Raw genomic sequence first — 22,979 nt, 5'->3', positions numbered from 1 at the left:
TTTTTCTTCTCGTACTTAAAACATTTTCTTTTAAGCCAGTTTACTGTTCTACCATCTTTGTCTACATTTCTGTTCTTTATTATTTCCTTTGACAGATCATGAAGATAAAAAAAATCGTTAATTCCATTACTTCATAAGAATTCTTTTTGGTAGTTCTTTGAGATCTTGCACTTTTGAATACTTCTTTCCAATCATTCATGAGAAATAGAGATCTGTTCTTTTTAACACTTTCAATAGCAGAATGCATTGAATCACATTCCATAAATGATTGACCGGATTCAAGAAATTTTTGCTCAATACCCTCAACAGTTGGATGATTTTCAACACAACGTAAAAGGGCTGCTGCTACGTGCTTATTGCAGTTTTACATAGTTACGTGCGTTATAGAGCTGTCAATACCCTCCAAATATTTAAGAAGAATGGTTCCTATTTCATTTGTACCTCTCTGTCCGTTAATTTCATTCCAGCATAAACAAAATCCTTTGTTTCCTTTACCTCCTTCGTATACTGCGAGATTGTATACGTATAATTTTCGGCTATAGTACAGTTGCCGTATATTTGAAGGACACTGTAAATCATAATTGTCTAAATACTCTGGGCTAATTAGCAAAATTCATGGAAAAGTTATTTACCAGCAATTTTATTGCTGGAATCGAATTATAAGTTCCTATTTATTAATAATATAGGTACGCAAAGTCCTCAGATAGTGTGCTACTTTTTTTATAAACAAAATGGCGCCGACAAATCGTAATTTTTCATTTATTTCTCTATAACTCCGAAGATTTTAACTTTACAACAAAAACACCCAAATAAAAATTCACCGCAATTAAATTCTGCATAGAGATATGTTTTTCACGGTTTGCTCCGACGAAAATTTTCCTCGGAAAATGCGGGTTTTCCTAACAAAAACTCTAATTTTCAAATAAAGTTTTAGGTAAGTAATTATTAATCAATAATTAAATAACTTGGTGACATCAAAGCTTTCTTGGTATAGATTGTAATGCCAGAAGCCGGTGAAAATTAAACGAATATTTTAGCAACAATTCAATTGTTAATTAACAAATTACGATCGCAATAATAACCAAAATAATCATGATACATTGATCAAACTTATAAAGATTATAAAGATGAGATGCTTATTTAATATTTTATCGACAAAATATAAATTTTTCTTTTTTTTGCATAATCTTTAAATTTTGAAAAAAAAAAGAGTTATAATACGCTGGTCTAATTAGTAAAGTACAAAGAAAGGTTATTTACCAGCAATTTTATTGCTGGAATCGAATTATAAGATCCTATATATTATTAATATAGGTATGCAAAGTCCGCATATAGTGTGCTACTTTTTTTATAAACAAAATGAAGCCGACAAATCGTATTTTTTTCAATTATTGCTCTATAACTCCGAAGATTTTAACTTTACACCAAAAACACTTAAATAAAAATTCACCCCAATTTAATTCTGCATAGAGGCATGTTTTTCCGATTTGCTCCGACGAAAATTTTCCTCGGAAAATGTGGGTTTTCCCAACAAAATCTCGAATTTTCAAATAAATTTTTTGGGCCAGTAATTATTTATCAATAAAATTATATAGCTTGGTGAAATAAAAGCTTTCTTGTTATAGATTATAAATTCAGAAGCCGGTGAAAATGAAACGAATATTTTAGCAACAATTCAATTGTTAATTAACAATTTACAGTCGCAATAACAACCAAAATAATCATGAGACATTGATCAAACTTAGAAAGATTATAAAGGTGTGATGCCTATTTAATATTTTGTCGACAAAATATAAATTTTTCATTTTTTTTGCATAATCTTTAAATGTTTAAAAAAATTGTTATAAACAAATTAACATTTCTCAGAAATTGTTTATTATATTCTAATTTTAAAAAATACTTAAAATGCGTATTTCATAGGTCTTGAAAATGAATGCTTTAAAAAAATTTTCCAACCATTTGCAAAAAAGTTATGAAACAGCAAAGTAAATATACGAATTCTCCGTTGTTTATAATTTGTTTTAATTGTTTCAAAGCTTAAAAGTGAGTCTATGGTACAACCTAATTACTCACAAAGAATGTCGAAAATTAGTGCAATGGTTATATTTTAATCAAAGATTAAAAATATTTTATTTTGTAATTTTTAGCGCAAACGTAGGCCTGATACAGAGTCGGAGCTAAAATGTTCACTCGAAGCGACTGACACGCAGCATACATTATTTATTAAAAGTGTACATCACGCGGCCGGTCGTCGCTCCGAGTGAAAATTTTAGCTACAGTACTGTGTTACTCCACTTTCGCGCGTGTAAATTACAAAAAAATATATTTATAATCTTTAATTAAAATATAACCATTAAACTGATAATCGATATTTTTTTGTAAACAATTAGCTTGTACTTTAAACTCACTTCTACGCTTTGAAAGAATTAAAAAAAATTATAAACACAGTAGTAATCGTATGTTTACTTTGCTGTTTCATAACTTTTTTACAAATGGTTGCAAAAAAGTTTTAAAGCATTCATTTTCAAGATATTTGAAATGCGCATTTTAGCTATTTTTTAAAATTATAATATAATAAAAACTTTCTGAGAAACGTTAATTTGTTTATAACCATTTTTTTAAACATTTAAAGATTATGCAAAAAAATAAAAAATTCATATTTTGTCGACAAAATGTTAAATAGGCATCTCATCTTTATAAGATTTCAAAGCTTGATCAGTGTATCATAATTATTTTGGTTATTATTGCGACCGTAAATTATTAATTAACAATTGAATTGTTGCTAAAATATTCGTTTAATTTTCATCAGCTTCTGGAACTATAATCTAAACCAAAAAGGCTTTTAAGTCACCAAATTATTTAATTATTGGTAGATAATTACTTATCTAAAACTTTATTTGAAAATTAAAGATTTTGTTGGGAAAACCCGCATTTTCCGAGGAAAATTTTCGTCGGAGCAGATCGGGAAAAACGCGTCTCTATGCAGAATTTAATCACGGTGAATTTTTATTTGGGAGTTTTTGTTGTAAAGTTAAAATCTTCGGAGTTATAGAGCAATAATTGAAAAAAACACAATTTTCGTGCGCCATTTTGTTTATAAAAAAAGTAACACACTATTTAAGGACTTTGCATACCTATATTATTAATATATAGGATCTTATAATTCGATTCCAGCAATAAAATTGCTGGTAAATAACTTTTCCCAAAAATGGCCTATTCTCCGATAATCAGCCCAGACTAAAAAAGATTCAATTTCTTTAGCTTTCCTTTTATCAGCATCTTTCTCTCGGTTACTTTCTTCTTTTCTTTTGATATGATCATCATAATTGTCTTTCAATAATTGATCATCTTTGTTGTTAACATATTATGTTAATTTAAGTTGACAACAATCATATAATAAATGACATTCGAGGATACCTTCCTTTTCTTGACGAAGTAAGTCTAAAACATTATTGAACTTTTTATACACATCATCTTCGATTTTTTGTCGAAATTTTCCAACTTTTTCTTGCTTTACAACGGCGTTTTTTCTTTACTTATTTCAGATGCTCCTGAAGATTCTCTAGGAGCGAAAGTATACTTGGACAATAGGGTGGGCCGAAAAATTTTTTTCTGTAAAATAACAACACCTGAGGTCAAAAAAGTTGCGTTGTACTAAAACACAAATTTTAAGCCCAAAATGAGTAGCTAAAAATATTTTTCTCCACTGCCACAAAGGCTCTATATCATTTTAATATAAAACGTCATTGTCTTCTTCTTCTTCAGCCTGTGTTCGTCCACTGCTGGACATAGGCCTCTTCCATTTGCTTCCATCGATTTATACTCTTGGCAATTCTTATCCACTGTTTGCCCGCGACTTGTTTGATATCATCTGCCCACCTCTTCTGCGGTCTGCCTACTCCTCGCCTGTTCTCTCTCGTCATTGTGGTAGTGGAAAAAATAAAAAAAATAAACTTTTTCAAACACAGATCTTCATATATTTTTTATTATCTAATTTTTGAAACATCAGGGTTATTTATTTTGTACCCCAAAAAAAGTTTAAATAAAATCTGTATTGTTGTGGCTGGTTCATGTGTATACGTTATATACTATCACAGTGTTTCCCAAAGTGTGGGTCGCGACCCCCTGGGGGTCGCAATGAGGTACTAGGGGGGTCGCCGGAAATTTCCAAAATAAGACAAAAACACTACTTTGTTAAATCATGTATTTTTATTTTAATAAAGCCGTAAATAAAAATTAACAATTAATTATCAAACGAAACATAAAACTAAATATTAAAAGTCCTTAAAAGTAAAAGAAAAAAATAAAGTCAAATATTACAATGTTAATGAGACCCATGCGCCTGTTTTTTTGAAACTAGTCTTTCAAATCTAGGCTGTGTATTTGAGACACACACAATTACATCGTTTTCAAGTACGAGACGATTTCTCACTTTTGTTTTAATGGCAGTCATAGACGAGAAACTTAACTCACATAAATATGTTACAAATGGAACCAAACATTTTACAGCTTCATTCGCCAACTGAGGGTATTCCTGCATCTTTTTGGTCCAAAATTCGTCCGGGTTCTGGGAAAAAAATTGGAGCTTCAACATTCCATCACTTGATATTTCAATAAGTTGTTCTTTCATGTTTATTGGTATTTCAGCATGTTGAAAGGAATCGGCTAAAAACGGATTCAGTATCCATCTGCAACTGTCGTAACTGTTTTGAATTTCTTCGGGGAAATAATCACAGAGCTGTTGTTTTAAATTAAGCAAAGTAACTTGCATGTCTGCATAAACTTGTTCAAAATTTGTAGCACTGTAACATACATTTTCTATAATTTCCTGAACGCACTGGAATGAATCGAGCTGCTTTTTGCCAAGTGAAGTTGACCATAAATCGATTTTTCTTATAAACCCCTTAATTTTATCTATGGCTGTAATTATATTAATGTCGCGACCTTGCAAATTACTGTTCAAAATATTTAATTGTTCGAATATATCAGCAAGGAAACCTAGTTTCAAAAGCCAAATAGGATCGGAAAATTGATTTTCATATGGGGACTTCTCATCTTTCAAATACATTAAAAGCTCTGCTCTTAAGTTAAATACTCTTTTTAAGACGTTGCCCCTTGAAAGCCACCTTACTTCGGTGTGATAAAGAAGATTTTGAAATATAGCACCTATGTCTTCGCAGATTTTTCGAAAAATACGGGTCTGTAAAGCTTTTCCTTTAATGGAATTTACAACTTTAATGGTGGATTTCATAACACAGTCCATTTCAGGAGGTAAAGCTTTTGACGCCAGAGCTTCTCGATGTAAAAAACAATGTCTCCATGTGGCATTAGGCATTATTTCTTGTAATCTGACGACAAGACCAGATTGATGTCCTGTCATAGCTTTAGCGCCATCTGTGCATATATCAATACATTTTCCCCAGTCAATAACATATTTACTTGTGTGTTTCACAAAACTGTCGAATAAACATTTTCCAGTGGTATTGGTCTCCAATGGGGAACAAAATAAAATATCTTCTTGAATGCCATTATTTGTATCATATCTTACAAACGTAATAAATTGGGCACAGTTAGATATATCCGTGGATTCGTCCATTTGAGGAGAGAAGTACGTGCATTTATTAAGATTTTCCACAACTTGCGCTTGAATATCTTCTGCCATATCACTAATTCTTCTTTGGATAGTATTATTTGACAGAGGTATTGTTTTTAACTTTGCAGACTCTTTTTCACCAATCATTATATGTACCATTTCAACAGCTGCTGGCAAAATCAGATTTTCAGCAATTGTGTGCGGATTACTAGTTTTGGCAACGCGATAAGCAACTTTATAACTTGCTAATAATGCTTTTTCGTTAGTAGTGGTTGCCAATTGAAAAGTATCTTGCTGTTTGTGAAGGACGTTCAGCTTTCTTTCAAAGAATTCTACGGGTTTGTCTTTTTTATCTGGATGTTTGCTATTTAAATGTCGAAGTAACTTTGATGGCTTCATGCTTTCGTTTGACAATACTTCTCCACAAATAACACATTGTGGTTTATTGGAAATAATGGTAAAACCATATGTAAGATATTCATCACTGTAAAGTCTGTTTTTCTTTTTATTACTGCCACTTTCAGACGTAGATGGTTCTGCACTTCTTTTTAAAAACTTATCCATAATTTGTAATTTATCGTAGACGTAAATACGTAAACGGGAATACGTAAGTCGCAAAATATTTACTCATTACTTAATGGACAGCCTAAGTCTGACGTCACAAAATTGGGAGGAGCTTATATTGGCTCCAAACAATTTTGTTTGTAACGTTAAATTGTCATAAGGAATTTTTCATGTATGTGCTTTGTGTGGCATAATAAGACTTCATTTAGGTATTTCGTTAAAGAAACGTGTTAATTAAGAGATTGTTATTCGTTTTTGCTTAGGTAGTTTTTATTTCTTAGTGGTTGAAAATAAACATAACCTCAAAACTGTTTACGTTCTTATCATTGCATTAAATTAACTCACCTGGGCAAAAACGAATAAAAATCTCTTAACTGACACGTTTCTTTAACTAAATACCTAAATGAAAAGTCTTATTTTGGCACACAAACCACGTAAACAATAAATGAAAAATTCCTTATGAGTGTTTAACATTATAAACAAAATTGTTTGGAGCCAAATATAAGCTCCTCCCAATTTTGTGACGTCAAGACTTAGGATGTCCATACCGCTGCATTCGCCACAACGTGCTGTTTCGAACTGAGGTCTCATTGCACATCGCCGCTTATATAAAGCCAAAACGAGGCTACGAGAACGTTCCAGAGTGCCATCTAGTAGCGAAGTAAGGAGTAGAGCCTTCGCGAATATCATGGAAAAGTATTGCGATGTAGACACAAAGATGTCGCGGTGTACAATGTGCAGTCGACTTTTTATTATTTATTTTTATTGTAAATGCTAGTCTGGCAGAAGTACTACTAGTGTACTAGTGGGACAGATCGCAATTATTAAAATAATTGTTGAATTTTTTAAATGTATTTAGTTTGAATTTAAACAGTAAAGTAAAATAAAATTTTAGAAACCATCAGTTGTAAATTAGGCACGCTATTTTTGTCGCTATTTTGGTTTGGGTGATGAGTAGGGGGTCGTGAACAATTTTTTTAACAAAAAGGGGTCGCGCTTTAGATAAGTTTGGGAAACACTGTACTATCGTATACTTTATTTGGCTATGTCGCCACTAAATAATAAATAGACAAAAATTAATTTAGAAACTTACTTAAAAAAATGTGATGATATACTCAAATAAAATATACGATAGTGTAATAAAGTTAACATTACCAATCGTTTTTTCACTTCTAAAATAACGTAACCTTGGACGTCAACGCTTCTGTACTGAACGGTACTGTCGCAAATACAGGCGTAAAGGAGGCATTATATTGTTACCTACTGGAGAATAAAATCGAAAGGTCCTTGCAGTGGTTTGTCTGCCAACAAGTTGCCTATAATACATCTATTTAAACAACTGGATAGCAGTACCAGTGGACCACGTGCATTTTCGTGCCTCTTGGAGAACGACTGTATGTTTGCGAAACTCTATCTTAGCTTCATTTTCAAAAGTAGAATCATCAGCTGACGATTTTCGCAGTGACGATCTTAGTACAGATCAAGAATTTCTGTACGATATTTGACAAAACAGAAAGTGGTGTTTGTTCAGAACAACTTTCTAAGAGACAGCCTGGGAAAATTTACAAATACTAAGCCATTTTAGAATAAAAGTGTATGCGCCCATGTGGTTTTGCATTAAGACTCAACCATCATGACTTTATGGTGCAAGACATATATTGAAGACAATATAACTCTGCGAGCAGACCTCTTCTTAATACCAGAATTAAAAGATATAGTCTACAGAAATATTTAAGGAAAGGGATACTTTGGCAGTCCAGAGAATATTATTTTCGTAAAATAAGATACGGGAACCCCATACTGGGATTTTAAACAATTTTAAAGAGGAAATAATTAAATTACAAAGATAAGCGATATTTCATAGTAGCAGAATTATTTTTTTTGCGCTAAGGAATACTTCGAGATTATCGACTGTCAGAAAGTGTCAGAAAGAAAGAACAGAGCCTCGTGTAGCTACGAAGCTATCAAAAGACCAACTAAGGGAAGTTGTTGAAAATCTCGACACCAGTCTTTTGGCATATGTAACAGCATACCATTGTCACACATAAGCGGTTGAGAGGGCGTATTTTCGTTTACTTTTTGTGTTCAAACTAAAGTTAGTTTTAGCTCAATTTATTTTTTTTGTATCCAAAAAGATCTACCATGCAAAAAAATATAGTTTTTTTGAAAAGTCCTTATTTTTATATAGCTCTGTGGTAGTGGAAAAAATTATTTATCGGCCAAAATACATACTGTGATGGCAGAAATCTTATCAAACACGTTTTTTGGCTCAGGCGACCATAATAAATTAAAAAAAAAACGAATTTGACATTTATTAGATGAGCAGATTTTTTCGAAAAAATGTCATTCTTATACAGCTCTGTGGCAGTGGAAAAAAATAAAATTAATTATAAAACAAAACACTGTGAAGTAAGTTATCTTATCATACATCTTTTCTAGGGTCAGGAAACTTAATTAAAAAAACAAAATAAAAACACATTACTCAACGGCCCACCCTATTGGACAAGATTAAATAAAATTCAGTGCTCGATATGTTAGGCCTAGATCCCGCGTACCAAAAAAAAATTGATTAAAAGCAAGCTAAAAATTTGTAAATAGCTTAACGGTGTCTAGTCGGATAAACTTTGAAGTATGGAAACACTATAACAGGGAAGTTTTAAATGTGGAACGGTATTTTAATTGTGGAACGTGTCATCCTGACAAGTTTAGGATTGTGAAAACTAGCAGGTTGTTTTTTCAGTTTATTCAATAGCAAACTTTATATAACATATGAAAAAATTTTTGTCCGACAAATATATTGTTCGTTTTAATAAGTCCGACACGTAGAACAGTGCAAATGACAGGAATTGTGTTGGTGATAAATAGCAGTCTGATTTTCGCTTGAGAGTTTAATGAAAGGGTAACAAATCAGGGGTGTCATTTCACATTTTGATTTTGGGGCTAGGGGGAGGGGGCAAGCAGTAGAAGTTCTGTTGGTAATGAAATTACTGTATGGTACTATACGGTATTGTACTCTTTTAATTTACAAATTGATACTGTAGTTATTTTGTTCCATAGGTAATGAAATCATTAGTATATATTATAAAGTTTATATTCCTAATTATTACTAATAAATCATTATAGTAATAAAATTTTGTAAATTCCAATATTCTAGGGGGGTGGGGCAAATGCCCCTCCTGACCCTATCAAATGATGCCCCTGTACATTGGATGTTTTCGTAGTCTGACGTTCGAAACCTTTAACCCGTTCCACAATTAAAACTACCCCTGTTCCAGTGTTCCCCTTCATCAAAGTTTGTCCGACTAGACACCGTTAAGCTATTAACAAATTTTCAGCTTGCTATTAATCAACTTTTTTTTGGTACGCGGGATCCAGGCCTATCTGCCTTTTTTTCGTAAAATTTAAATATTTTTTAATTTTTAATTTGTTATTATGATTTAATTTTTATTTCTTAATCAGCTACCTTTGTTGTACTTAACTGATTATCTCTTATTTTGTAAGCCAATTTCTTTATTATAATAATATATTGCTTACGTCAGTTATTTTCTATTTTAGATTTTTCCCAGAAGAACCGAGTGGAAATTCTGAAAACGTTACCTGCATTTTTATGTACTAAAAAACAGCAAACTATTAAGAAGCTTAAACAAAGTCTAAACTGTGAAAAAGCAACATTAAAATATTCTGCTTGTTTTAAAGATGTCTCTAGCATAAATAATTTAAACAAAAATACAATCATTCAGACTGAAGAAGGGCTTTACAAATGTGAAATTTGTTTTAAGCAGTTTAGCGTTGCAGATGGTTTAAAAACGCATTTGAGAGAGCATACTGAAGAAAAGCCTTGCCAGTGTGAAATTTGTTTTAAGCAGTTTAGTAAAGCAAGTGGCTTGAAAAGACATTTGAGAGTGCACACTGGAGAAAAACAGTATAAGTGTGAAATTTGTTTTAAGCAGTTTAGTCAATCGTCTTATTTGAAAAAACATTTGAGATTGCATACTGGAGAAAAGCCTTGTAGGTGTGAAATTTGTTTTAAGCAGTTTGGGAGAGTAGATGAGTTGAAAACACATTTGATAGTGCACACCGGGGAAAAACCTTACAAGTGTGAAATTTGTTTAAGACATTATAATACCACAAATAATTTAAAAAGACATTTGAGAACACATACTGGAGAAAAACCTTATAAGTGTGAAGTTTGTTCTAAGCAGTTTAACTTTATAGATGGATTGAAAACGCATTTGAGAATACACACTGGAGAAAAGCCTTACAAGTGCCAAATTTGTTTTAAGCAGTTTAGTCAAGCGTGTCATTTGAAAAAGCATTTGAGTTTGCATGCTGGCGAAAAGCCTTATAAATGTGAAATTTGTTTTAAACATTTTAGTCAAGCAGTTCATTTGAAAACTCATTTGAGGGTGCATACTGGAGAAAAGCCTTACAAGTGCAAAATTTGTATGACGCAGTTTAGTGAAGCAGGCAGTTTGAAAAATCATTTTAAAGTACACACTGGAGAAAAGCCTCACAAGTGTGAAATTTGTTTTAAGCAATTTAGAATAGGAAGCTATTTGAAAAGGCATTTGAGAGTGCATACTGGAGAAAAGCCTTACAAGTGCGAAATTTGTATGGCGCAGTTTAGTGAAGCAGGCAGTTTGAAAAATCATTTTAAAGTACACACTGGAGAAAAGCCTAACAAGTGTCAAATTTGTTTTAAGCAGTTTAGCGTAGTAAGCTATTTGAAAAGGCATTTGAGAGTGCATACTGGAGAAAAGCCTTACAAGTGTGAAATTTGTTTTAAGCAGTTTAGTCAAGCGTGTCATTTGAAAAAGCATTTGACTTTGCATGCTGGCGAAAAGCCTTATAAGTGTGAAATTTGTTTTAAGCAGTTTAGCATAGTAAGCTATTTGAAAAGGCATTTGAGAGTGCATACTGGAGAAAAGCCTTATAAGTGTGAAGTTTGTTTTAAGCAGTTTAGCTCTGTAGATGGTTTTAAAACGCATTTGAGGTTGCATACTGGAGAAAAGCCTTACAAGTGTGAAATGTGTTTTAAACAGTTTACTAAAGCAAATTATTTGAAAGAACATTTGAAGGTGCACACTGGAGAAAAGCGTTATAAGTGCGAAGTTTGTTTTAAGCATTTTAGTCAAGCAAGTCATTTGAAAAGGCATTTGAGAGTGCATACTGGAAAAAAGCCTTAAGCTTCAGTCGGGCGCAATACAAATCCTAACATGTTCGGCCGCATCTCATCCAGGGTTGAAAAAAGACATGTATTTTTTAATTTTATACAAAACACATCGACGGTTGAAAGGCAAAAGTTACCAAACGCCAATTTGGGCGATATTGAGATATATATATATATATATATATATATATATATATATATATATATATATATATATATATATATATATATATATATATATATATATATATATATATATATATATAAATATAACAAAGGAGCACTCGTAAGTGTAGGGTTTTATCGGTCAAGTGGGTGAAAAAAGAGACAAAGAATTCAGCTACTTCATCTATTTATTGAAGACGTTTCGTCTACTGCTCAGTAGACATCATCAGTTCATCTACAAAAAGAGTGTTATAAGAAACAACATCCAAAAGAGAGGTAAAAAAGCACTAGCGTTACCTTAAAAAGACATGTAGCAAAAGATAAGATGTACATAGTAAAAAAAAACCTTATCCATGAACCAATGTAATGTATAAGTATGTAACATTTAAGTGTATAGTTAATATTTAAAAACTTTAGTACAGCCAAAGACAAGACCATGTGGTAACAGTCACATATAAAAAACAAGTGGAAAAAAGCTGGCTTGCTTTTTTTTCCAAAGTCAAGAATGAACCAAGAAAAAACCAGATTCACACTTCCAAAAATTTAGTAGTGTTTAAGCATACTTCATTTTAACCTTAGGCAACATCATTAAATGAATATAGTGCTAATATGCAACTTCGAAAATTTAAAGTTGAATAGTTACCAGCAGGTCATCCTAGCCCAACGGACACACAAAAGAAAATGGAGTTTGAATTATCAGGTGTAAACTGACATCTCGCCACGAGGCAGGCAACCTTTAAAAAATTTTATAACAAAGAGTGACTGACAACTGCAGCGCAGCGCGGTAAAATTTAAATTGATGTATTTAAAACAGTTATAAAAGTGTTTAAAAAGTGAAAGTAATATCAAGAAGTAATCAAGGGATGTACCTTATACCTCGTAGACAAGAATCACAGTTTATTTTAAACAAGTGAGGGCACTTCACACAATTATATGGAAAAGTGCCTACGTTAGTACTGGTCATCCAGTTACTAACGAATATATAAGATAGTACAATAGTATAACTCCCATATATCGCAGCTCAAAATGCAAGAAAAAATATGCAATAATTTAAGAAAATTTATAAATCAGTTTAGCAAATTGTAATTTATAATTAATATCAATAATGCAAAATTTTATCCTATGGAAAATTTTAAATTGTTCAATCTATTAAGTAACTGTTATTATCAAAAAAAAAAAGTGGGAAAAGCTTGAAAAAACCACCAAAAACTTTTTTACAATAAAATAATTTAAGTGTAATAACATCTACTGATTCCGCAAGATCAATATTAAAAGAAGTGGGAAAAGCCTGAAAACCACAAAAACTTTTTTACAATATAATAATTTGAGTGTAATAATACCAACTAATTCTGCAAAATCAATGCATGGTATATTTGACTCAAGTTACTGATGTCAGTTCTCTTGTTAAGTACATTAGAGGTTTTTAATATGAAACACATCTCTAAGAACTGTCTTTTCGACAGGTTGCGTTCATTGCAAAGGATCTTGGCTTCATCAAAGTCCACCTTATGTTTTGTATCTATTGCATGTTGGGCTAAGGCACAAGTTGGTTTTTTCAAATTGATATCACTACGGTGTGAAATTAAACGTGATTTTAAAGCTCGCTTTGTTTGCCCTACATAACATGCGTCACATTCAGCACAAGGTATGTGGTAGACCACATTAACCTGTTCCAAAGGGGACAAGGGTGTTTTAGTCTTAGAGAACAAATTTCTGACTGATCTTGCGTTCTTAATTGCAATCTTAACAGGAATATTATTATTTTTATATAGTTTAATAAGTTTATCAGTAACCTGAGGAAAATAAGGAAGTGAAGAAAACTGGGAAACAGGAGTCCCAAGATTAGTAGTAGGCAGAATTGTGATGTTAACAGTATTATTCGATATTGATCTAAGTTGGTCACCATTGGGTATGTCGTTCAGAGAAGAACCGTAACTTTGGGAAAAAAGAAATTTATTGATAAGGGATGAAGGGTAGGAATTATCTACCAATATACTTCTGAGTAACAGAAGGGATTCCCTTCGATTAACCGGATGTGTCAACCTATGTAGCCTGCAGCTTAAAGCTTTAATAAGATTTATTTTATATTTAAAAGGATGACAAGAATGGTAGTTGAGAAACCTATTAGAGGCCATTGGTTTCCTATACCAGCTTGTACAGAGTGTGTTATCTCCACTTCTAGTGACACGCATGTCCAAGAAGGGGATACTCTGGTTGTTGGGGTCCTCGAGTTCACATGTGAACTGCAAGTGAGGATCAAACCCATTGAAGATGGACAAGGTGGCCTGAGTCTTGTCTGGTGGTAAGGCTAGTAATAGGTCGTCCACATAACGTTTAACAAAAGGAACTTGAAAATCTAAATAACCCAGCCGGTCAGAAACTAAATCATCCAAAACATAATTCACTAGGATGGGTGAAATCGAGGAACCCATTGGTGTCCCAAAAATTTGTAAATAAAATTTGTCGTTGAAGACCAAAAAATTAGTGTCAAACACTAATTGGAGCAATTCTGCAAACACTTCCCAGGAAACTGGAGAATTAGGTTGGATAATATTCCAATGATTTCTTAGTGAAGTAAGGACACTAGCCAAGGGAAGGTTAGTAAAAAGTGAAACTACATCAAAACTCACCAAAATATAACCATGTGGTAGCTTCAAGTCATTAATAAATTCACTAAATTGAAAAGAGTCAACAATGTTGTAATCATTATTGTAATTATAAGATTTTGACAAGATATCAGTCAAAAATTTAGCAATATGTATATTAGGTGAATTAATTGATGCAATAGATACAAAACATAAGGTGGACTTTGATGAAGCCAAGATCCTTTGCAATGAACGCAACCTGTCGAAAAGACAGTTCTTAGAGATGTGTTTCATATTAAAAACCTCTAATGTACTTAACAAGAGAACTGACATCAGTAACTTGAGTCAAATATACCATGCATTGATTTTGCAGAATTAGTTGGTATTATTACACTCAAATTATTATATTGTAAAAAAGTTTTTGTGGTTTTCAGGCTTTTCCCACTTCTTTTAATATTGATCTTGCGGAATCAGTAGATGTTATTACACTTAAATTATTTTATTGTAAAAAAGTTTTTGGTGGTTTTTTCAAGCTTTTCCCACTTTTTTTTTTTTGATAATAACAGTTACTTAATAGATTGAACAATTTAAAATTTTCCATAGGATAAAATTTTGCATTATTGATATTAATTATAAATTACAATTTGCTAAACTGATTTATAAATTTTCTTAAATTATTGCATATTTTTTCTTGCATTTTGAGCTGCGATATATGGGAGTTATACTATTGTACTATCTTATATATTCGTTAGTAACTGGATGACCAGTACTAACGTAGGCACTTTTCCATATAATTGTGTGAAGTGCCCTCACTTGTTTAAAATAAACTGTGATTCTTGTCTACGAGGTATAAGGTACATCCCTTGATTACTTCTTGATATTACTTTCACTTTTTAAACACTTTTATAACTGTTTTAAATACATCAATTTAAATTTTACCGCGCTGCGCTGCAGTTGTCAGTCACTCTTTGTTATAAAATTTTTTAAAGGTTGCCTGCCTCGTGGCGAGATGTCAGTTTACACCTGATAATTCAAACTCCATTTTCTTTTGTGTGTCCGTTGGGCTAGGATGACCTGCTGGTAACTATTCAACTTTAAATTTTCGAAGTTGCATATTAGCACTATATTCATTTAATGATGTTGCCTAAGGTTAAAATGAAGTATGCTTAAACACTACTAAATTTTTGGAAGTGTGAATCTGGTTTTTTCTTGGTTCATTCTTGACTTTGGAAAAAAAAGCAAGCCAGCTTTTTTCCACTTGTTTTTTATATGTGACTGTTACCACATGGTCTTGTCTTTGGCTGTACTAAAGTTTTTAAATATTAACTATACACTTAAATGTTACATACTTATACATTACATTGGTTCATGGATAAGGTTTTTTTTTACTATGTACATCTTATCTTTTGCTACATGTCTTTTTAAGGTAACGCTAGTGCTTTTTTACCTCTCTTTTGGATGTTGTTTCTTATAACACTCTTTTTGTAGATGAACTGATGATGTCTACTGAGCAGTAGACGAAACGTCTTCAATAAATAGATGAAGTAGCTGAATTCTTTGTCTCTTTTTTCACCCACTTGACCGATAAAACCCTACACTTACGAGTGCTCCTTTGTTATATTGGAATTGACGGTCGTACTCCTTTATGATATATATATATATATATATATATATATATATATATATATATATATATATATATATAATATATATATACAGCGTGATTGATTAGTGCGAGGAAGCTCAGTAGATCTGTTATAGTAAAAATTACAAAAAAAAGTTATTAACAAAAATTGTAGGCAGCTTTAAACTCCACATTTTAAAATTAGTTACAATCTTACAGGGTGTTCCATAAGATGGTGGCAGACCAAACTTATGTTTTTTTAAATGGAACACCCTGTATTTTATTTTAAATTTGAAATCTGCTTCATTTCCACATCACAAAAATGTAAAGTTTTATTATGTTATACCGGGTATTTAAAAAGTTATAACCAATATTACCTGAAAATCGTATCAAGTTTAACTCCCTGTATAATTAAAAAGGAGTATAGGAACATTGATCTATTGCAACCATAGTTTTTTAATAATTGTTAAAAAATATATAAAACATATTCGTTTTCATAATATTCGTTAAATCAAATACAGGGTAAGTCAAAATGCAAGTACATTATTTTCTTGGTAATTTTAAATAGAACACCCTGTATTTTATATTCCTATCAAAAAGTACTACTATCGAACTTCAAATTTTATGAAGTACTCCCTATACCTAAAGTTATCAGTTTTCTAGATATTTTTATTTTTCCATCAAAGTATTAATTTGGTAGATATTTTAACTACGTATTTTTTATGGGAAATAAGCCACAATTTTACTAAAAAATGAATTTATTAACGTTTCGAAGCCCAAATCGGGTTTCGTTGTCAAAATACAAAATACTATTAAAATAAAACAAACATGTTGTTGCTAAGTAAAAAAATTCTTCTAATAATTTATTTAATCTGACTCATTTATATTGGCAATTTAGACGTATATTATACATTTTAAAGTAGAAGACTTTAAAATGATATCGCCAATATTTATGAGTTGCGTTCCTGGGACGACTTTACTAAAAGATAGTTCATTCGATTACATGAAATCAATCCCAACTCAAGAATATCCGTCGCAAAAAAAATCATAGCATGTGATCTGTCTTTAAAAAGACAACCAAATGCAACGATGACAGTAAAATTCTCGCGTTAGAGATTCCATAGTAAATCACGAGGGAAAACCAGGAAAAAACCTCGTGATACTATCCCGGCATCGTAATTTAGTTATTAGTTATTATGTCATCGTTGCATTTGGTTGTCTTTTTAAAGACAGATCACATGCTATGATTTTTTTTGCGACGGATATTCTTGAGTTGGGATTGATTTCATGTAATCGAATGAACTATCTTTTAGTAAAGTCGTCCCAGGAACGCAACTCATAAATATTGGCGATATCATTTTAAAGTCTTCTACTTTAAAATGTATAATATACGTCTAAATTGCCAATATAAATGAGTCAGATTAAATAAATTATTAGAAGAATTTTTTTACTTAGCAACAACATGTTTGTTTTATTTTAATAGTATTTTGTATTTTGACAACGAAACCCGATTTGGGCTTCGAAACGTTAATAAATTCATTTTTTAGTAAAATTGTGGCTTATTTCCCATAAAAAATACGTAATTATAAAAATGCCACAAGGAAATAGCTTCAGATATTTTAACGTTTACCAATAATTCTTGTGAGTTGGCCATTATTGATTTGTCAGAAACTGACAGTTTGACATTATTATTTATTAATTCAGGAACGAAATAACGATACAGAAAAGAAAACAATTTATTTCAAATAAAATTTATAAAAAATAACCGACGGAAAAAAAAATAACACATAGAAAAATAAAAAACAACAGTAATTTTAACTTATCTTACTTAAGTAAGGTGTTCAAAATGACATCCCAAAACATCTATGCATACTTGAAAGCGGTCATTGAAAGAGTTGCTTACATTATTAAGCATTTGTAAAGAAATATTTTGAAAGGCAATTCGGATTCTATTTTTCATATCATCCCTTGTTGTTGGAGGTATTTTGCATACTTCGTTATTAACGTAACCCCAAAAAAATGACTCCATTTTATTGAAATCTGGTGACAATGGAGGCCACCTTACCGGTCCATCCCTTCCGATCCACCTTTCACCAAACTGATCATTAAGTTCACCACGTACTAATTCATTGTGGTACGCAGGAGCGCCGTCATGTGGAAACCACATTTGTTCACGTATATTAAGTGGAACCTCTTCTAGTAATATCGGTAACTGATTTACGATAAAATCTAAGTAAATCTCACCATTTAAGTTATCTTCAAAAAAAAATATGGTCCTACTACATGGTTACCGACAATACCTCCCCGCACATTTAGAGACCATCTTGTTTGACTATGTGTTACTATGTGGTATGGATTACTTGTTGAATCTTAGTGAAAGTTATGTCTATTAACAGAACCGTTTCGATGGAATGTAGCTTCATCACCAAATAGGACATAATCAAAAAAATCTCTGCTCATTAATTTTTTCTAAGTCCCATTCACAAAATACTATTCATTTGTGCTATTCTTGGTGCTTTTGAATATGATAAGGGTGCATCTTGTTTTTAGATAGAACGTTTTGAACAGAGTAGTAACTAAGTTCTTGTTCATTGGAAATACTCCTTATACTTGTGTGTGGGTTTTCTGTATCTGCCATCAACACACTCATTTCATTTTCCTCTGTCACACTAGTTTTTGTTCGTTCATGTTTTTCATAATTCACTGAACCAGTGCGGTTAAATCGATCTTTCAATTTTTCAAATGTATCTTGTCTAAGTTGTCGCCTATCTGGAAACCGTTCTTGATCAAAGTTCATCAAGGTTTTCTGTATCTGCCATCAACACACTCATTTCATTTTCCTCTGTCACACTAGTTTTTGTTCGTTCATGTTTTTCATAATTCACTGAACCAGTGCGGTTAAATCGATCTTTCAATTTTTCAAATGTATCTTGTCTAAGTTGTCGCCTATCTGGAAACCGTTCTTGATCAATTCTAGCTGATAGTAATGCATTTTTATTGCATTCCCCCAAAATCCAGATCATATCTACCATTTTTTCATCAGTAGTAAAATTCATTATTGCTAATTTAAATTAAATTAATTACTGAATTACTAAATAATAATTGTTGCTAATTTACGGTGTAGCCCAATACTGAATTAATAAACAATAATGTCAAACTGTCAGTTTCTGACAAATCAATCATGGCCAACTCACAATAATTATTTGTAAACGTTAAAATATCTACCAAATTAATACTTTGATGGAAAAATAAAAATATCTAGAAAACTGATAACTTTAGGTATAGGGAATACTTCATAAAATTTGAAGTATGATATTAGTACTTTTCGATAGAGATATAAAATACAGGGTGTTCTATTTAAAATTACCAAGAAAATAATGTACTTGCATTTTGACTTACCCTGTATTTGATTTAACGAATATTATGAAAACGAATATGATTTATAATTTTTAACAATTATTAAAAAACTATGGTTGCAATAGATCAATGTTCCTATACTCCTTTTTAATTATACAGGGAGTTAAACTTGATACGATTTTCAGGTAATATTGGTTATAACTTTTTAAATACCCGGTATAACATAATAAAACTTTATATTGTTGTGATGTGGAAGTAAATCAAATTTAAAATTTAAAATAAAATACAGGGTCTTCCATTTAAAAAAACATAAGTTTGGTCTGCCACCATCTTATGGAACACCCTGTAAGATTGTAACTAATTTTAAAATGGGGAGTTTAAAGCTGCCTACAATTTTTGTCAATAACTTTTTTTTGTAATTTTTACTATAACAGATCTACTGAGCTTCCTCACACTAATCAATCACCCTGTATATATATATATATATATATATATATATATATATATATATATATATATTTTATGCTTTTATATACAATGTACTTTATCTCTAATTTCATTGTATTTATCATATACTTATTTTAGCTTATCTTGAAAAAGCAAATAAATTTTGCGAAAGCTCGATAATAACAAAGAGTTTTATTTATCCTGCCCCTAAAAAATAAGTGACTGCAACCCCAAAACAAAACTATTATATATAGTATCAGTCAATATTACCAAACTACTTTATATATATATATATATATATATATATATATATATATATATATATATATATATATATATATATATATATATATATATACACTGTGTCCGTAAAGTATGGAACAAATTCTATTTTAGCTAAACAGAGCATTTTAAGAAATAATCCTGAAACACGTCGATTTTTGATTTTAATTTACCGTATTTTAAAATAATATTCTAATATACAGGGTGAATTACTTTGGAGTAATGACGTCACCGTCATTTTTTTTAAATGGAACACCCCCATTTTGTCTTAATTTTCGGATTACTCTAGCTGAGTTGATTCCAAAAATGTATCACATGTTGATTCAAATTGGTACAGGGTGGACAAAAATACAAAAGTTTTGTGTGTGCTCATATTATTAAATTTTAATTAGATTTCGATATTAAATTAAAATTTTAAATTGAACAATATCAAAAATTAATTAAAATCAAAAATTAAGTAAAATATCAAAAATACAATAAGTATTTTTGATAATATTGTTAATTTAACTAACGCGTTACTTTAAGAACACACACAAAGCTATTGTATTTTTGTCCACCCTCTACCAATTTGAATCAACATGTGATACATTTTTGGAATCAGCTCAGCTAGAGTAATCCGAAAATTGAGACAAAATGGGGGGTTTTCCATTAAAAAAAAATGACGGTGACGTCATTACTCGAAAGTAATTCACCCTGTATATTAGAATATTATTTTAAAATACGGTAAATTAAAAGCAAAAATCGACGTGTTTCAGGATTATTTCTTAAAATGCTCTGTTTAGCTAAAAAAGAATTTGTTCCATACTTTACGGACACAGTGTATATATATGTATATATATATATATATATATATATATATATATATATATATATATATATATATATATATATATATATATATTATAAATACTACAGCATAGGAACTTGCTGAACAACTTCACACAGCTTTTGCATCTTCTGCCCACATAGAAAGGACTCTTCTCATCATTCAATAAGTGTTTTAACCCATTAATGTACACATTTTGAAGTTTTGGTCAAAAAATGATGGAATTTTTTTAAAGTGAATATGTTATGTTTATGTATAATTAAATTGAAAAAAAGTATTTTCAGTGTCGTAGCAGCTTTACCTGGAAATAAGGCGAGTTAATAAATTATATTTTCTTCATAACATATAGGTACAAATAATCTATATAAAATCTCTATAATACAATGCGCGTCAGAGAAAACGAGCACCCCACAAAAATTGATCATTTTTGATGTCTCATATCTCCTAAACCTGTTGTTTGATTTAAGTAATTTTTTAATAACAATATCGCTGTAACAATATTGTTGCTAAACAGGTAAGTTTTCATTGTATATCGTATGTACGAATCAAACTGTGTTTTTTTTCAAAGTTCGCAACACCCTGTGGAATATTCTAGCATTTGTAAAATACTGAAATTAAAACCCAACTATAGTCTCAGATTTTCTTAACATTTTTTTTTGCATTAATCAGTCTATGTTGAATTATACAAAAGTTAGGTACTTTAACACCCAGTCATGTTCTTCATCAGTATGTGTTTCTAAGTCGGCGAACACAGTGGAGGCGGTTTCCGCTTACGGTTAAACCGCGCGGACCCGCTTTTAAACGTTTTCAAAAAGAATGCACGTCTTTAAATGTACACGAACATAGTCAAAGCAGGTCGGCGCGGGCCAACCGCTTCAACCCGCCTGACTGCTTTTACTAGAATGAGCATTTAGTTTTTTCCGCGCGGTTTTATTGTTTACTCGAATGAGAATTTAGTGTATTCCCTCTTTTTGTCGCGCGAGTTCATTGATTTTGCAATGAATATGTAATGTAAATATGTAATTATGTAAATTACACCAGTTTTTAGTTAAACGATACTCCACTTTCTCCAAAATATAATTAAAAGTCTCTTGAGTCATTCTCATATACTGGAATAATCGTTCATTATCTTCTTTTAATTTTTGAACTAGATGATGATATTCTCCATAAATTAATCTTTCTCGATTAATAGGATGTACACCAACTCTCTTTCTTTTCAGTTTAGTCAAAATAGAATCTAAAGCAATTATATCGTCATCGGAAGACGGCATTTTGCCACAAGCAGTAGACGCAACTAACAAATTTGAACGATCTCTCTCGCTTTTACCCGTCTTCACTCTGTTACCATACCCGCGCGCGAGAACCGCGCGGTTTGCCCGTGAGCAGGAACCCGCTTCCACTATGTGTGCCGCCTAAATAAGTGCGACAAACTTTAAGGGGTAATTCTGCATTAAAAATAATGACAGTTTGCTTTATAATCGTATGTCCGCAAATGCTTCGTTTCCGAGATACGGGATGTTAAATTTTTTCTTACAAAATGACGATTTATTTATTGCCCTAAAACCGGTTGAGATATGCAAATGAAATTTGGTATGTTTTAAGAGAGTTATTGCGCGCCATTGGTGGATATACAATTTTTAATTGCATGTCAAAAAATGCGCAATAACTATCTCTTAAAACATACCAAATTTCATTTGCATGTCTCAACCGGTTTTAGGGCAATAAATAAATCGTCATTTTGTAAGAAAAAAATCAACATCCCGTATCTCGGAAACCAAGCATTTGCGGATATATGTTTATAGAGCAAATGGTGATTATTTTTTCATGCAGAGTTACCTCTTAAAAGTTTGTCGCACTTTTTTAGAAACACCCTGTACTGATGAAGAAAATCGTTAGTTGTTAAAGTACCTAACTTTTGTACTATCCAACCTAAGCGAATGAATCAGAAAAGAGAATGTTAAGAAACCCTGAGGCTATAGTTGGGTTTTAATTTCAGTATTTTATAAATGCTAGAATATTCCACAGGGTGTTGCTTACTTTGAGAGAAAAACACAGTTTGATTCGTACACCCGGTATACAATGAAAGTTTACCTGTTTAGCAACAATATTATTATAGCGATATTGTTAAAGAATATAACATATTAAAGAAAAGGCTATAAGGCGTTTTCTTTGACGCGCAGTTTATATAAGGCATAAAATAGTTCTAAGAATAAGAAAACACGATTCTCTTCAGACTGCTTCAAAAGCACTATAACGCTTTGTATAAAAACAAAATACTGAAAATTCTACAAAATTCAATTTGTAGATATCGATTGTCAATGGTTCGGACTTCAAGTTATTAGAAAATAAATCTCATTTTACAATGT

At 31.3% G+C, this 22,979-nt stretch overlaps 1 protein-coding gene across 3 annotated transcripts in view; it reads left to right on the top strand.

The window, feature by feature from the left end:
• The window catches only part of LOC114337465 (zinc finger protein 845-like), an 88,916-nt gene that overhangs the window by 21,485 nt on the left and 44,452 nt on the right, over nt 1-22,979 (top strand). For 2 of the 3 annotated variants that reach the window (XM_050653627.1, XM_028287906.2), the window contains one exon: nt 9,713-11,527. The exons of the other annotated variant lie outside the window; for it this stretch is intronic. In XM_050653627.1, the coding sequence (XP_050509584.1) occupies nt 9,713-11,343 (1,631 nt within the window). In that variant the 3' untranslated portion in view covers nt 11,344-11,527. Of the gene's footprint in view, nt 1-9,712; nt 11,528-22,979 lie in introns of those variants that run through there. 3 annotated transcript variants of the gene reach the window in all.

This window comes from Diabrotica virgifera, chromosome 6, assembly GCF_917563875.1.
Source record: "Diabrotica virgifera virgifera chromosome 6, PGI_DIABVI_V3a".
Lineage (NCBI taxonomy): Eukaryota > Metazoa > Arthropoda > Insecta > Coleoptera > Chrysomelidae > Diabrotica > Diabrotica virgifera.
The sequence above is the reverse complement of the archived record's forward strand: the minus strand, read 5'-3'. Positions and strand labels throughout refer to the sequence as shown.